We start from the raw sequence: 18,168 nt of genomic DNA, 5'->3' as shown, positions 1-18,168 counted from the left end.
ACATAAGTCACATATGAGAGCTCAAGCCTTCTTCCCTTATCCCACTCCTACAACAGCAGCAAACAGGAAAATACCTTTTGGCAGTTTACTGGAAAAGCCTTCCCTGGGAGTCTAACCCAAAGACACCAACATCAGGGGTACCCCGAGGAAATGGTTTAGCTGATCACATTACAGTGAAGCTGTGACTGACAAGCACACCCTCATCTACAGAGCTTCCCACAACTTTTAAATATCTCATTCAGATCTAAGACAACAGAGAAGGATTATGAAACATCTGAAGAAAGAAAAGAGGGTAAAACAAACCAGCAAAAAGCAAATTCGAGATAGACTATGAAGGAAGATGAGAATTAAAAAAAAAAAAAATCCCCGGTAAATTATTAAGCACATAGAAAGCAAAACAAAAGAAAGTATAATTATTAACTTCAGAGAAAACAAAGTTCATATGGGAAAGGAAAAACAATTCCAATGTGCTACACAATTCAGCTGACAATACTGTTTACATGATTATAATAGTGTAAACACTAGGTATTGAGCAAATGAAAATTACAAATAACTATACTGTGACAATGAGGGGATGGAAATGTGGTGAGGATATAAGAGACTGCTAAATCCTAATCTTTTACAGTGAGACATCAATAGATAATGCCTAAAACTACAAAAGATGCATTAATATGAGTAAGTAATTTAGAGAATGCGGGAAAATGAGAAGTGAGAAATTAGGGCAAGGTCAGGAAATTTCCGTTTCTCCTAACAAGCCTGAGAAAACTATTTGATTCTTTAAACTATATGCATGTATAACCTCATTAAAAATATAAACTGAGTTAAAAGAAGTGCTGTGGGAACAGAGGTGGAAGCAACCAACTCTGAATGGGAAGAAGGGCTGAAAGGTTTCATAGAAAAATCATCCTACCCGATCTTTTTTTTTTTCTTAATTGAGATGTAATTGACATATAACATTATATTAGTTTCAAGTGTACAACATAATTTGATATTTGTATATACTGCAAAATGCTCAGCACAATAAGTCTAGCTGACATCCATCACCATACATACTTACAAAATTTTTTTCCTATGAGAAGCTTTAAAATCTATACTCACAGCAACTTTCAAATATACAATACAGTATTATTAACTATAGTCACCAGGTTATACATTACATCCCCAGGACTTACTTATTTTATAACTGGAAGTTTGTACCTTTTGATCCCCAGCTCCCACTTTGCCTAGCCCCTGTCCCGAACCTCTGATAACCACCCTAACTGGGTCTTAAAGGAAGAATTTGCCAGATAAAAAATGGTGGTGCGAACAACATGGATAAAGGCACAGAAGAATGAAAGACTAACGGGTTGAGGGAAGGAGTTGTTCAGTTTTGCTGAAGCATGGGTGTGTCAGGGAGGATGGTAAGAGATGAGGCTGGAGCGGGCAGTTGGGCCAGACCGTGAAGGACCTAGAATGATACACACAGGACATAGGACTAAATCCTGCATCCTTTACAGACAGAACCAATGATTAGGTTCTGTCCTGATCCCACCTACAGAGCAGGCAAGCTACTGCTCTTGAGCATGGACTCCACGCAGCACCTCAGTGGAGGATGAACTCACTCAACCTTAATGTTTACCTCAGGAAGAGAGGATGAGATAACACTTCAGTGCTGGTCTCACCAAAAATATCTGTGAGATTAAAACAGGAGAGAAGATGACTTGCTTTCCATTACGGAGGGCTCTGGAAATATCAAGCCCACAGCCCTGCCTACCCACCTGAAATGTAGCTCGTATGTTTATTCTGCTTGTCCTGAGCGACCAGCTGCTTGTGCAGTTCTTTTCCAATCCCATTTTCAAAACTCTTACACAACTGTTCCGTTTTCCTGAAATGTTCAAGAAAAGATAGAATCAAACCATGGCAGGGAATAGATGATTTTTATTTATTTATTATTATTATTTTTTAACATCTTTATTGGAGTATAATTACTTTACAATGGTGTGTTAGTTTCTGCTTTTATAACAAAGTGAATCAGCTATACATACACATATATCCCCATATCTCCTCCCTCTTGCATCTCCCTCCCACCCTCCCTATCCCACCCCTCTAGTTGGTCACAGAGCACTGAGCTGATCTCCCTGTACTATGTGGCTGGAGAATAGATGATTTTTAGATTCATGGCCAAGAACTCATCACAGAACTTTGGGTCCCCAAAGCATATCCCTAGAACCAGGGACTGAGATCAGAAAGTACCTCTGGTCAGAAGAACAGGAATCAATCTAAACAGATAAATCTAGGATATCTTAAAATGATTGATCAGGAAGATGAATCCACATCTCATAAAACAATGTGTAATCTGGGAGGCAGCTTGGCATGGAGAAAATGATATAAGCTTTGGAGCCAAGAAGAGCTAAGTTTGAATTCTAGCTCTGTTACTTTCAAACTGTGTAACCTTGGACAAGTTACTTGATCTCTCTCAGTCTCAGTTTCTCTATATGTAAAATAGAGAAATACACCACCTTACATGGTTTTTAAAATATTTATAGAGCTAAGGATTTAGGATAGTTTGAAACATAATACTTAATAACAGGTAGCTATTACATCATTACCATGTCAAGAGAAGCTTCAAGTGACTAATGTGGAATATTTAAAAGCAGAGGACTACATTATGAATGGTTCAACTTTTTTTTCCATCACTGTCCATTGAAGGACTCCGTGATTCTAATGAGAAGGCCAGTTATCTGCACAACAAATTCCCATTGTGGAAAAAGAGTACTACACCAGGATACAAGAGCTTGATGGAATTCGCTTTTTGACAATATCCAATATTATTTTCCAATTCCATACTGAATTAGTTTCCTAGGACTGCCATAGCAAAGTACCACAGACTGGATGGCTTAAGACAATAGAAACTTATTCTCTCACAGTTCTGGATGCTAGAAGTACAGAATCAAGGTGCTGACAAGACCATATTCTCTCTGAAGACTCCAGTGGAGAAGCTGTTCCAGGACTTTCTCTTAGCTTCTGGTGTTACCAGGTATCCTTGGCATTCCTTGGCTTGTTAATCCACTCTAATCTGCCTCTGTCCTCACATGGCTGTCTCTGTTTCTCTCCTCTTCTTACAAGTATACCAATCATATTGGATTAAGGACTCAGCTGTCTCCAGTATGACCTCATCTTAATTAATTACATCTGCAACTACCTTATTTCCAAATAAGGTCACATAATGAGGTTCTCAAAAGGGAATGAATTTGTAGGGCACACTATCCAACCCAGTACATATGCTCACCAAGCAAACTTCTTGTCTGCCACATGCTCTCCTTAATGAACCTCCCTACCAAGAGCACATGCCCTCTGTAAATGACTGGTACCAGCTAGCCTACCAGGTAACACCCACCAAGACAGCACAAATTTGGCATTCTGGCTTATAAACCATTGCCTGTTGAGTCTAGTTAAAGAGACTCTCACCTCAGGGCTTAGTCAGCCCTTCATGAGTGAAAATCTATTTCCTGAACTTGCAAATGTAAAGACTAGGTCCTAGGGGTCTGGTGACCCAATCAAATCACAGACACTCCCTGAAGCTTGGTTCACCAGCACTTGCCAGCCTCCCCTGAGCCACCCATCCATGGCCATTCAGGGTTCTCAGCTTTTACCTGAACTGGCCATCATCCAAGAGAGGCTTCTGCGCACTGAGGTATCTCCTAATGGTGTCTTCAAGTTTGGGAATAGGCAGCCTGGGAAGAAAGTAAGGTCAAGTGTAAGGGTGACAATCTGTGGAAGAAGTTAACTAGCTTCCCAACCCAAACTAACCAATAATTACTGGATAATTAACTTCTTTCCAAAAAAAAACAACAAAAGGAAGCCACTTACAAATGAGAATAGATGAATTTAAGTATCATTGGTAGCTCTTTTTTTTTAAGTAAAATAATAACTTTTTGATGTATTAATGATGAATTTCATAAGCTGAATTAGTAAACATACTAACAGATTCAAAATGGGGAAGCAGAAGCTGCCCCAAAATTCCTGTTTCCTGTCACAGTTATAATACCTGTGTTAACCCTATACTGGCACTGATTTTATTTCTACCCTTAGTTTGAACGACTGTCTTTTTCTCTCCCAAGATGAAAAAAAAACTTTTATTTTTAAATTTTCTAGTGTATTTTATGACAGAGAATCATACAAAAGGGAAACACAGGTCTGTCCAGTGGGCCAGCCAACCATGGGATCGACCATCAAGCCATGCCCAGCTCAACAGGAGTCCTGTGAGGAAGAACCAAATCTTCCTCCATGCTTACTTACTCATTATTCTCTACTGGTGGATTCCCAATGACAGCTATGGCGATGAAGTTACAGGTCCACAGTGAAATGAAAACACCAGGGCTATGTCGTGAGGCATACTTTTTTTTTTTCATGTTAATAATTTTATTGAAAGATATATCCCCTAGTACCAAAACTTAATCCAAGTTTGTTAGGTTACCTCTGCCAACTCAAAATTAACACTGATACATTCAAAATATCTAAATATAGCAGCCATTTAGGAAAACTGAAAAGTTATCCATAAAACACAGTTTAAGACCTTACTATAAGATACACTGTAGTTCTTCAGTTTATTTTTCAATGCATGTTTATCCAAAATACAATGTCAAAAAATAAATCTGAATTTACAGCCATCATGGACTTAGGCTGCACTGAGTAACCATTCACAACACTTTAACACTGTAGGTCCCCTTACGTGGACTTATGCAGAAAATCCCCAACACTACCTCAGCTATCTCTTAAGTACAAAGTTACCTACTTACCTTTCTCAAGACTTTGTTTTGATACAGTAGGGACATTAAGGAAAATTTACCTTCTTTTTAAACAATTCTAAATTAGAGGCAATGGCAGTTTTATAAAAGCAGTCCTTATTAAAAAGATTCTGGAGTGTTAACTCTAGCCTGAACTTACTTTAGTGGGGTAAAGTAAGTTTTCAGAGTGATGATTTATTTTGGAGTTATTAGTACAACAAACTGAATTTTCTCAATGGAACTAAATTAAGGCAGTATAGATTCTACAAAAAAATTTTTATCATGGATACAAAGTCACCTGTTTTCTATAAAAATTATCAAAGATCACTTAATGAATATGCTAAACTTACCAAGTCTTTATTTTTGCCTTCTATAAAATACCCTCAATGTAAATGTCAAATAACAACATTGTCCATATCACTGGATTATCTGATACTAGCAGCAGATGGCCATAGTTCTGAAGTTACTGGTTCACAAGGAAATAAAACAAACATGGATAGTACAGTGAGCTTTTCACAAAGCTAAATTTGCTTACATGAAAAGTCTGTTCTTAATTCTGAGATTGTCCCATCCCACCTTTTTGGGTGAGAGTCATTAAAGGTCTTTTTTTTTTTTTAAGAAATAATGTTGATAACAGTATTTTCCCCTATAATTTTACTGATCTGTGAAATCTAAAAGTATAAGAACTACTGACGGTGAAAAGACAAGGAGATTTAGAATCGGACCTAGGCTTAAGTCCCAGCTCTGTCACTTAATCTCTCTGATATGGTTATAGATGGCAAATTACTTCATGTCCCTCAGACTCCAATTCCTGCCTCACAGGAAGTTGGAGAGAAGAACTGCCTCACAGAAAGATCTGAAATCCTGCCAAGTTCCAGCCCCACCCAGCACAAGTCTATCACCAGCACAGCTGGTATATGGAGAGGTTAGGTTCACAGACTTTGGACTCTCACAGACAACTCAGAGTTTGCATCCAGGATTCTGTCACTTACTATCTAGGTGATCTTGGGAAAATTTCTTACCTCTCCAGCCCTTCTTCCTCCATGTGTTAAATATTAGCTCACTGGACCATTATGAGGATTAAATGAAACAAATATATAAAGAACTTAACAAGGTACCTGACATATAGTAGGCACTAAACATATAGCACATATGGAATGTGTATTTGTAGAACCCAGATACCTATTGATATCTATAGACAGCTCCTTCCATCTCCTTTTCATTTCCCTCCTAGCTTCCTGCTTCCCTCCTCTTTTGACACCTCCCACCTTGGGCACAAACCCTGTCCCCAACCATTCCCTTCGACCCACTCAGCAACATCCAGTTTAATAACATAGCTATTATTCTTCACTAGCCACCTCCACTCTATCTTGCAGAACCCCCATTCCATTCCGAATAAACTACCCTATATTTTATAACTTCTTCTCCAGAACTTCTTCTACCTCCTCACCTTTCTCAAAATCTGACTATTCTGTAAATACCACTTGCCTTCAGATTTCTCCTCAAAGAAAGCCACTCCCATTCCATTCCGAATAAACTACCCTATATTCTATAACTTCTTCTCCAGAACTTCTTCTACCTCCTCACCTTTCTCAAAATCTGACTATTCTGTAAATACCACTTGCCTTCAGATTTCTCCTCAAAGAAAGCCACTCCCCAACTTCTAGGAAGGACCAACACCCTCCTAACCTCCACAACCTGCCATCAACATCAAACAAATTTCTTTCCTCTCAAATCTAATTGTACCACCTTCTCCCCATCCTCCTCTGTTATCCACTCCAAGGAATGCTGGGTTAGTAAACCAGCTCTCTGGTGGGTAGGGGGGTGAAGCCCTGATTTGTAGCATTTACCAATTTCTGTAAATCTCCCACCATGGCCAAGTTCAAGCTACCAACATGATGTCACCGAATGTGGAGCTGGGAAGAAATGCACAGAGTTGGCTCGCAAGATTATGGTGATGTATAGAGAGGGGAGCTCACCACTCATTAGAATTCTTCCTCTGAATCCCCTTTTCTCACCTCCACTGGCACATGGGCTGGCACAGAACAGGTACTCAATGTGTGTTAAATGAATTAGTTGATTACCTTCCTTTACCCCCCTACACACCCCAGGACCCTATATTCTTCTCTATCATTTTTAGTGGCATTTATGTATTTATGTCTCTCTTCCCCATCAGACTGCAGACCATGAGATCCTTTAAGGATGCAGAAGATGGAGTTAGAGATTCTCTTCTCCCATCCTGTTGGTTTTGACATCTTCTTCTGATTCTCTTTTCCTCCATTATGTCCTCTTGCCCTAAAAGTGCCAGTTTTCTCAAGACTGGCTCCTCTGCCCTCTTCTGACTGGATACTCCATCGGTGATCCCCCCTGCTCTGACAGTATCAACGCTGACACTTACAGAGGCTCTTCCAAGCAGGCAACGAGGAAGAAAACTGAAGGTATGCAAGGGAGCATAATCCTGTCAACTGTGGATTCGTTCTTTGTTTAGGGACAGTATGCTATGCTGGAAAAGCCTAAGCTTTGAAGCCAAACAAACCCGAGTTCAAATTTTAAACAAGTCACTTTTCAGAAAGTAGACTGGTGGTTACCAAGGGTGTTGGGGGGAATGGGGAATGACTACTAATGACGGGGAGAGGTGATGAATTAGATAGTGGTGATAGCTGCACAACTCTGTGATTATATAACCCTCCCCCATGGAACTGTACACTTTAAAAGTATGAATTTTACCAGTGCACAGGCACTAGACCCAGGACCCCCGGGGCCCTGCAGCCAGAGACCACAGGACCCAGATGCACCCACCAGTGAGCAGGCACTAGCCCTCAAATCCCTGACCTGCCCACCAGTAAGCCTGCTCTAGCCTCAGGACCAGCCTACCCACTAGCTGGTGGACACCAGCCCCAGGGCAACAACAGCCCCACAGCTGGAGGACCCAGCTCAGACTCCAGCTGGCCAGCAGCACCTGCCCTGGGACTGGTTGGGCCCTGGCCTCACCCACCAGCAGGCCAACACAAACTTCGGGACACCCTTGACCCCGCAGCCAGCTGTGTCAGGAGCCAGCCCCATCCACCAGCAGTCCAACACCAGATCTGGAACCTCTGGGCCCCCCGGGCCCTGCAGCCAGACCCCAGGAATTGACTCTGCCCACCAGTGAGCCAGCACTAGCCCTGGGACTGCCGGAGCTCTGCAGCCAACCGCCTTGTCACCCAGCCCAGCCAACCGGCAGCCAGCAGCCTCTGCACACGGCAGGGCCTGGCAATCAACCAGACCAGGGGACAACCAAGCCTATCAGACTGCCCATGGTAGTCAGCCCACCACAGGAGAAGGACCCACGCAGTCCACATTAGGGGCACCCCTAGAGCATATAGCTCTGGTGACAAAAGAGGAGTGCAATACTGGGACGCATAGGACATCTCTTACAAAAGGCCACTTCTCGAAGATTGGGAAACATAACCAACCTACCAGATACACAGAGATAAAAACAGCAAGTTAGGCAAAATGAAGTGACGAAGGAACATGTTCCAAATGAAGGAACAAAATAAAACCCCAGAAGAAGAATTAAGTGAAGTGGAGATAGGCAATCTACCTGAGAAAGAGTTCAGGGTAATGACTGTAAAGACGATCATAGAACTCAGGAGAAGAATGGATACACAGAGCAAGAAGTTAGAAGTTTTTAACAAAGACTTAGAAAATATGAAGAACAATCAAACAGAGATGAAGAATACACTAACTGAAATGAAAAATACACTAGAAGGAATCAACAGTAGGCTAAATGATACAGAGGAACAGATCAAATGAGCTAGAAGACAGGGTAGTGGAAATCACTCATGCTGAACAAAAAAAAGAAAACAGAATGAAAAGAAATGAGGATGGTTTAAGGGACCTCTGGGACGATATCACATGTACTAATATTCACATTATAGGGGTCCCAGAAGGAGAAGAGAGAGAGAAAGGGGCAGAGAACATATTTGAAAACATAATAGCTGAAAACGTCCCTAACATGTGAAAGAAAACAGACATCCAAGTCCAGGAAGCACAGAGAGTCCCATACAGCATGAACCCAAAGAGGAACACATCAAGGCACATTGTAAGTAAATGGTAAAAATTAAGCATAAAGAGAAAATATTAAAAGCAGCAAGGGAAAAGCATGAGGAACTCCCATGAGGTTATCAGCTGACTTTTCAGCAGACTCTGCAGGCCAGAAAGGAGTGGCATGACATATTTAAAGTGATAAAAAAGAAAAACCTACAACCAAGAATACTCTACCCAGCAAGGCTCTCATTCAGATTTGATGGAGAGATCAAAAGTTTTTCAAACAAGCAAAACCTAAAAGAGTTCAGCACCACCAAACCAGCTTTGCAAGAAATGTTAAAGGGACTTCTCCAAGCAAAAAAGAAAAGGTCATAACTAGAAACATGAAGATTAGAAAAGGAAAAAGCTCACCAGTAAAGGCAAATATACAAAAAGGTTAGATCATCAACCACATACAAAGCTAGTAGGAAGGTTAAAAGAAAAAAGTGGTAAAATCATCTATATCCACAACAAGCAGTTAAGGGATACACAAAACAATTAGATCTAAAATATGATGTCAAAAACTGTCATCATGATATAGAAGGAGAGTACAAATGCAGGGTTGTTAAAATGCATTTGAAATTAAGAAACCAGCAACTAAAAACAATCATGTATATACACAGATGGCTATATTTAAATCTTACGGTAACCACAAACCAAAAATCTATAATTGATAACACACACAAAAAAGAGAAAGGAACCCAAAGGTAAGACTAAAGATTGTCACCAAATCACAAGAGAACAAAACTAATAAAGGAACAAAAAAGAACTACAAAAACAATCTCAAAACAATGAACAAAATGGCAATAAGAATATACATATCTGGACTTCCCTGGTGGCTCAGCGGTTAAGAATCCACCTGCCAATGCAGGGGACACGGGTTTGAGCCCTGGTCCAGGAAGATCCCACATGCCATGGAGCAACTAAGCCTGTGCGCCACAACTACTGAGCTTGCGCTCTAGAGCCCTTGAGCCACAACTACTGAGCCTGCGTGCCACAACTACTGAAGCCCGTGGGCCTAGAGGCCATGCTCCACAACAAGAGAAGCCACTGCAATGAGAAGCCCGTGAACTGCAACGAAGAGTAGCCCTCGCTTGACACAACTAGAGAAAGCCCGTGCACAGCAACGAAGACCCAACACAGCCAAAAATAAATAAATAAATAAATTTATGTTAAAAAAAGAATATATATATCAATAATTGCTTTAAGTGTAAATGGACTAAATGCTCCATTCAAAGACACAGAGTGGCTGAATGGATACAAAAACAAGACCCATATATAAGCTGCCTACAAGAGATTCATTTCAGATCTAAAGACACACACTGATTTGAGGGGATGGAAAAAGATATCCTATACTAACGGAAATCAAAAGAAAGCTGGGGTAGCAATACTTATATTAGACAAAATAGACTTTAAGACAAAGATGGTTACAAGAGACAAAGAAGGACACTACATAATGATCAAAGGATCAATCCAAGAAGAAGGTATAATAATTTTAAATACATATGCACCCAACATAGGAGCACTTAAATACATAAAGCAAATATTAACAGACCTAAATGGAGAAATTGACAGTAACACAATAACAGTAGGGTAGATTAACACCCCACTTACGTCAATGTACAGATCATCAAGACAAAAAATCAATAAGGAAACACTGGCCTTAAATTACACGTTAGACCAGAGAACCTAATAGATACATTAAAAACCTTCTATCCCAAAACAGTAGAATACACTGTTCCAAGTGCACATGGAACATTCTTCAGGACAGGTCACAAAACAAGCCTCAAAACAAGCTACGCCACGAAACAAGCCTCAGAAAATTTAAGAAAACTGAAATCATATCAGGCATCTTTTCCAGCCACAATGCTGTGAGACTAGAAATCAACTACAAGAAATAAACTGCAAAAAACAAAAACATGTGGAGGCTAAACAATATGCTACTAAACAACCAATGGGTCACTGAAGAAATCAAAAAGGAAACAAAAAATACCTGGAGACAACTGGAAAAAACCCCACAATGACTCAAAATTCATGGGACGCAGCAAAAACAGTTCTAAGAGGGAAGTTTATAATGCTATAAGCTTACCTAAGGAAACAAGAAAAATCTCGAATAACCAATGTAAACTTACACCTAAAGGAACTAGTGAAAGAAGAACTAACAAAACACTAAGTTAGTAGAAGGAAAGAAATCATAAGGAACAGAGCAGAAGTAAATGAAATAGACTAAAAACAAATAGAAAAGATCAATGAAAATAAGAGCTGGTTCTTTGAAAAGATAAACAAAATTGATAAACTTTAAGCCAGACTCATCAAATAAAAAAGAGAGAGGACCCAAATTAATAAAATCAGAAATGAAAATGGAGAAGTTACAACTGATGCCACAGAAATACAAAGGATCGTAAGAGATTACTATGAACAACTATATTCCAATAAAATGGACAACCCAGAAGGAATGGACAAATTCCTAGAAATGTACAATCTCCCAAGACTGAACCAGGAAGAAATAGAAAATATGAATAGACCAATTAACAGTATTGAAATTTAATCAGTAATTTAAAAACTCCCAACAAACAAAAGTCCTGGACCAGATGGCTTCACAGGTGAATTCTACCAAACATGTAGAGAACAGTTAACACCCATCCATCTCAAACTATTCCAAAAAAAACTGCAGAGGAATTAATGCTTCCAAACTTATTAATAAGAGGCCAGCATCATCGTGATACAAAAAACAAAGATACCACACAAAAAAGAAAATTACAGGCCAATATCACCAATGAACATAGATGCAAAGATCCTCAATAAAATATTAGCAAACCAAATCCAACAATACAATAAAAAGATCATGCAGCCTGATCAAGTGGCATTTATCACAGGGATGCAAGGATGGTTCAATATCCACAAATCAATGTAATACATCACGATAGCCAATTGAAGAATAAAACCCTTACGATCATCTCAATAAATGCTGAAAAAGCTTTTGACAAAATTCAACATCTATTTATGACAATACTCTCCACAAAGTAAGTACAGAGGGAACACACATCAGCATAATAAAGGCCACATATGATAACTCCAGAGCTAACACATACTCAATGATGAAAAGCTGATAGCATTTCCTCTAAGATTAGGAACCAGACAAGGAATTCCACTCTTGTCCCTTTAATCAACATGCTATTGGAAGTCCTAGCCACAACAACCAGACAAGAAAAAGAAATAAAAGGAATCCAAATTGAAAAGGAAGAGGCAAAACTGTCAGAGTTTGCAGATGACATGATACTATGTCATAGAAAATCCTAAAGACACTATTAAAAAACTACTAGAGCTCATCAATGAATTCAGTAAAGTTGCAGGACACAAAATTGATATACAGAAATCTGTTGCATTCTACATGCTAACAGTGAACTATCAGGAGGAGAAACTAAGGAAACAAGCCCATTTACAATCGTATCAAAATGAATACCTAGGAATAAATCTAACTAAAGAGGTAAAAGACCTATAAGACACTGAAGAAAGAAATCGAAGATGACACAAACAGATGGAAAGATATACCTTGTTAATGGATTGGAAGAATTAATATCATTAAAATGACCATACTACCCAAAGCAATCTACAGATTCAATGCAATCCCTATCAAAATACCAATGTCATTTTTCACAGAACTAGAACAAATAATTTTAAAATTTGTATGGAAACACAAAAGACCCCCAAATAGCCAAAACAATCTTGAGAAAGAAGAGAGCTGGAGATATCACATTCCCTGACTTCAGATCATACTACAAAGCTAGCATAATCAAAACACTATGGTACTGGAACAAAAACAGACACATAGATCAATGGAACATAAGAGAGAGCCCAGAAATAAAACCACACACTTTGGTCAATTTATCTATGACAAAGGAGGCAAGAATATACAATAGAGGGGCTTCCCTGGTGGCGCAGTGGTTGAGAATCTGCCTGCCAATGCAGGGGACACAGGTTCGAGCCCTGGTCTGGGAAGATCCCACATGCCGCGGAGCAACTGGGCCCGTGAGCCACAACTACTGAGCCTGTGCGTCTGGAGCCTGTGCTCCGCAACAAGAGAGGCCACGATGGTGAGAGGCCGGCGCACCGCGATGAAGAGTGGCCCCGCTTGCCTCAACTAGAGAAAGCCCTGGCACAGAAATGAAGACCCAACACAGCCAAAAATAAATAAATAAATTTTTAAAAAAAGAAAAAAGAAAAAAAGAAAAATAAGAATATACAATAGAGAAAAAACAGTCTCTTCATTAAGTGGTGCTGAGAAAATGGAACAGCTACGTGTAAAAGAGTGAAATTAGAATACTTTATCAAACCATACACAAAAATAAACTCAAAATGGATTAAAGAGCTAAATGTAAGACTGGAAACCATAAAACTCCTAAAAGAAAACATCAGCAGAACACTCTTTGACATGAATCACAGCAATATTTTTTTTGATCTGTCTCCTAAAGGCAAAGGAAACAAAAGCAAAAACAAAACAAAAACAAATGGGACCTAATCAAATTTAAAAGATTTTGCAAAGCAAAGGAAACCATCCAAAAAAAAAAAAAAAGACAACCTACTGAATAGGAGAAAATATTTGCAAATGATTTGACTAATAAGAGGCTAATGTCCAAAATATATAAACAACTCATACAATTCAATGTCAAATAAACAATCTGATTTAAAAAATGGTCAGAGGGACTTCCCTGGCAGTCCAGTGGTTAAGACTCCATGCTTCGGGACTTCCCTGGTGGTGCAGTGGTTAAGAATCTGCCTGCCAATGCAGAGGACACGGGTTCGAGCCCTGGTCCGGGAAGATCCCACAAGCTGCAGAGCAACTAAGCCCGTGCAACACAACTACTGAGCCTGAGCTCTAGAGCCCATGAGCCACAACTACTGAGGCCACGTGCCACAACTACTGAAGCCCGCATGCCTAGAACGTGTGCTCCGCAACAAGAGAAGCCACTGCGATGAGAAGCCCGCGCACTGCAACGAAGAGTAGTCCCCGCTCGCCACAACTAGAGAAAGCCCGCATGCACCAACGAAGACCCAACACAGCCAAAAATAAATTAATTAATTAATTTAAAAAAAATCAAATCTGACTCCTATCTCATGATTGTAACCACCATGAGATGCTGCTTGCCACTTATCCATTATATAATAACTGTTTACCTGTTAAATCTCCCCCACTATACAGTAAGCTCCTCACCATGACTGACTGGTCTCCAAATCCCTATTAATAAATGTTTATCAAATTAATAATGCGAATGTGTAGGTCAGGTTGTTCCACCCTTTCTCTCCTTTGGACTTGCAGTTTTATATTCTGAGATTAACTGCTCAGTGTGTATAAATAGAACCCTAAAAAAAACACCTAACTGAACTGTACACCTAAAAATAGTTAAAATGGTAAATTTTATGTTTTGTATATTTGACTACACTGAAAAAGAGCAAAGATAAAAACGTAACACCTAAAAACCAAGCAAATGGGGGCTTCCCTGGTGGCGCAGTGGTTGAGAATCTGCCTGCCAATGCAGGGGACACGGGTTCGAGCCCTGGTCTGGGAAGATCCCACATGTCGCGGAGCAGCTAGGCCCGTGAGCCACAATTACTGAGCCTGCGCGTCTGGAGCCTGTGCTCCACAACAAGAGAGGACGCGATGAGAGGCCCGCGCACCGCGATGAAGAGTGGCCCCCACTTGCCGCAACTAGAGAAAGCCCTCACACAGAAACGAAGACCCAACACTGCCATAAATAAATAAATAAATAAATAAACCCAAAAGTTTAAAAAAAAAAAAAAAAACAAGCAAACGATAGTGCAAAGCTTCCTAGAGGAAAGCAAGTCCAAAGCCACTTGATTAAAAGGCAGTGATATAATAGGAAAAGGAAGAGGGAAGGAGGAAGGGAGATCCAGTTGGACCACTTAATACTAAGGGACTAGTCCTTCCCATGCCAACTAATAAGGACAGTTCCCTATTTTGGCATCTTACCTCACTCTAGCCTCACAATAGTCCTATGAATTGTGTGTTCTGTTCCTACCTTACAGGTAAGAACTAGGGCTCAAAGAGGTTGACTGAATTGCCTGAAGCTATACAGAAAGAGTATCAGATCCGGAATCTGAAACTAAGTTCTACCAGACTTCAAAGCCAGGGCTTTTCACCAAGTGTGACATCAAAACGAGTGTGAAAGACAATTCATTTTACCTCTCCAGAATCTCAGATAAAAGGAATCTCATCTAACTTCCAACTCACAGGTGAGGTGGTGGAGGCCTGGGGAGGGAGTCATCATTTAAAGTTATACACAGGTGATGAGCGCTACTGTTTGTAGCTCCGAGATATCTGTGCTGTGGATTGGAGGAAATGATCTTGATATTCCTTGATATTCTTAATATTCTTCCCAGCTTTCCAATTCGAAAATGGAGAAAACCCCTCTGATCTTACACCTGGGTGGGGCCTGGGACTGTCTGAAAGTTAAAGGCCATCTGTTGCTGGGCTTGGCAAGTGAAGATAGGCTCTGTCATTCCTCACCTTTCCCCCACATACTGGCTCAGCTCATAGTCAGGAGGTCAAGGCGTATCTCACAGGCACAGAGACTTTTTCTTTCTCTTCCCCATCCTCCTGCCAAATTTAAACAGTAGGATTGGAGCTAGATAATCTCATTTTAACTTGTTTGAGATGTTTGCACACTGTAATTTCACAAGAATCCCTCAGATGATACTCCTGAGAGGATGGGGGTGGGCAGTGATGACAAGGGGTTATGGGGTTCCCGGCTGTAGAGAAAAACAGCAACCTAGTAGTTGGGGTTGATGCCTGTGACAGTCTTTGTTCTGTTCATGGGGTAGGGTCTCCAGCCCCTGGACTGGGAGGGAGATCCCTGATGGCAGTTTGGGGAGAAAGGAAGTAAAAAGGCTCTTTGAAACAAATTTGGAAATTGGCACCAGGAACTATCTGGTGAGTAGGTAGAGAAGTTAAAGTTTGGTTTTAGCGGGTGAAGGAATTTAGGGACATTTCTAATATTGGAGGAGACCTGGCAGCTTAGAGTAAGGCTGGGAGTTCAAAGACTGGGCAAACTGGAAGCTGAATTAAAGAAAATACCGGATGAGGGAAGGAGAGAGGAAGATGTATGGGAGCTGTGTTTCACAGGGGAAGTAGATTCTGGGAGAAGTGTTTTAGAAGCGGTGGAGTGGGGGGGAGTAGCTATGGTGAGGAGGCACAGAATTTGGGTGGGCTCTGTATCTAATGTGAATAAGGTAAGATTTGGGGAGGAGTACTGAGGGTGCTGCCTAGAATTCTGTGAGGGTGGGCTGAAGCTGCAGGGGGTAATGTGGGTTAGGGAGGAGGGTGGGGGTAGTGTTGAGGAAGGTTTGGTAGGGGTGAAAGGTTTCCAGGTGAAGACTGGACTTAGAATGCTGAGGACTTGGAGGGTAAGATGAATACTTGAATCTGCTTGGGGGAGGACAGCGTGCTAAAATACAAGAGGACTGGAGGCATGGGGAGTGGGGCTGAGGGTTATGAGTAACAGGCATGAAAAAGGTGGCGTGCTGGGAGAAATTGAGGGAGAGGAACTATTATATATCAGGAATTGACCCATCCATATTCTGTGCAGGAATGCGGGAAGACAACCTAGTTGGAGGGCTAAGGGTAGTGTTGGCGATATGCAGGTTGGACATTTTTCAGGGAGAAATGTGAGGGACAATTAGATATTTGATTGGAAGTCGGTTTTTTGGAGGAGTTGGAGAAGAGTTCAAGAGAGAAAATCTGAGAGAATAATGGCTGTGGGGGAGTGGGGGATTCTGGAAGAGAATTTGGGCATTCTGATGTTCCAGTGCCATGAGATCCTGAAAGTCACAGGATTTTCAGATTGGAGAATGCGGCAGCGTCCCAGGTAAAACTTTGGAAGCGGAAGAGGGTTCAGTAGAATAGGCGTGAGTGACTGGAGAGACGCTGGGGCCGAACCCCGGCTCGTGTGGACGGTGGGGGCCGGGAGGCCGGGCTCACCTGGGCAGACTGTCCTGGTAGTGCATAGTGGGCACGATGCTCAGCTGCAGGTACTGGCCTGGGTCGAAGCTTGTGCTCAGGAGCCGACTGGGGGCTCCCGGGCCAAAGGCAAGGCCCCGGGGCCAGGCGCGCAGCAGTAGGCCGGCCACCATCGTCCCGGGAGACGGCAGCAGCGAGAACGCGGAGAACGCGGAGTTCTGGTTACAAAGAGCAGGCCGCAGCCCTCACTGCCCGTCAGGGACTCGCGTTCAGTTTGCGCCCGTCCGCGGAACAACTTCCGGCCTTCTGACCCCGCCCACGGAAGGGCCCGCCCACGGAAGGCCCCCTCCCTCAGATGGGCCCGCCCACAGATGGGCCCGCCCGCAGATGGGCCCGCCCACAGGCCCACCGAGGCTCAGAGGGTCCAGCCCACTGCGGGACTAGCACGGCGGTCTCTTCCCGGCTCTGTTGGTCTCTCTTCTGCTTTCTAGGCGGCAGGAAACCGAGCTCCGAAGCCACACCCTTCTCCTGTTTTGGAACAAGATAGAAACTGAACTGGAGAAAAAGAGAAACCGAAAAAAGCTTTTGGAATCTGATAAATTTGATCCAGACTCTGTCCCTGGGAGATCGTGGGAAAAAATTTAAACCTCTCTTTCCTCATCTGAGAAGTAGAGGTATGATATTCAACCCAGCCCCCACGTTCCTAGATGTGAAATGAAACAACTTGGTGTGTACGGTGCCTGGCGGTGTAAGCAGTAAATGGTGGCTGCTGTCGTTACTAGTCACCCGTCAAGTTTGCCCAGCAGAAGATTTTTGACATACCGTGATTAGCCCCTCCGAGCTGCCCTTCGAGCTCACTTGAGCCGGTATTAGAGAAAATGTGTGCAGGAGTTCCCTGGCAGTCCAGTGGTTAGGACCTACGCGCCTTCACTGTCGTGGGCCGGGTTCAATCGCTGGTGGGGGAACTAAAATCCCGCAAGCTATGCAACGCGGCAGGAAAAAAAAAAAATTAATAGAGAAAATGTGTGCAGAAGCCGGAAACCATGGAGTCTCCCATCCAGCCACCACTTCTTTGCAGAAAACACTTTTTAGAGCAGGATTCCTTCTGCTAGAACATCCTTTCTCAGTTTGAACATTTCCGAAGACAGGAAGCTCTGCCTCTGGCCCTAGGAAGCCTTCCATGCTCAGTGGACCCCATGAGGCTGCGTGTCCCCACAGATCACCTCCAAGTTTCCTTCCAACTCCGACTCTAAGATTATACAACTTGAAAAGAGACCTATCAGCCCTTACCCATCACAAAGCAACCCCACCACACTCCCATTCTTGCTTTCAACTGCAGTTTAGGATTAAGCAGGCTTT

The 18,168-nt window shown here is 41.9% G+C and overlaps 1 protein-coding gene across 2 annotated transcripts in view; it reads right to left on the bottom strand.

The window, feature by feature from the left end:
* The window catches only part of CPT2 (carnitine palmitoyltransferase 2), a 28,632-nt gene extending 11,521 nt beyond the window's left edge, over positions 1–17,111 (bottom strand). Inside the window, exons 1-3 of one of the 2 annotated variants that reach the window (XM_007164435.2) lie at positions 16,831–17,111; positions 3,633–3,713; positions 1,758–1,864 (exon numbers count right to left, since the gene is read on the bottom strand). In XM_007164435.2, the coding sequence (XP_007164497.1) occupies positions 1,758–1,864; positions 3,633–3,713; positions 16,831–16,982 (340 nt within the window). In that variant the 5' untranslated portion in view covers positions 16,983–17,111. Of the gene's footprint in view, positions 1–1,618; positions 1,665–1,757; positions 1,865–3,632; positions 3,714–16,830 lie in introns of those variants that run through there. The other variant, XM_007164436.3, reaches the window with a different exon arrangement.
* Positions 17,112–18,168: the final 1,057 nt, after the last annotated feature.

The sequence above is a fragment of the Balaenoptera acutorostrata genome, chromosome 1, assembly GCF_949987535.1.
Source record: "Balaenoptera acutorostrata chromosome 1, mBalAcu1.1, whole genome shotgun sequence".
In the NCBI taxonomy this organism is placed as follows: domain Eukaryota; kingdom Metazoa; phylum Chordata; class Mammalia; order Artiodactyla; family Balaenopteridae; genus Balaenoptera; species Balaenoptera acutorostrata.
Note: the sequence above shows the minus strand (reverse complement) of the source record. Positions and strands in the feature narration are given on the sequence as shown.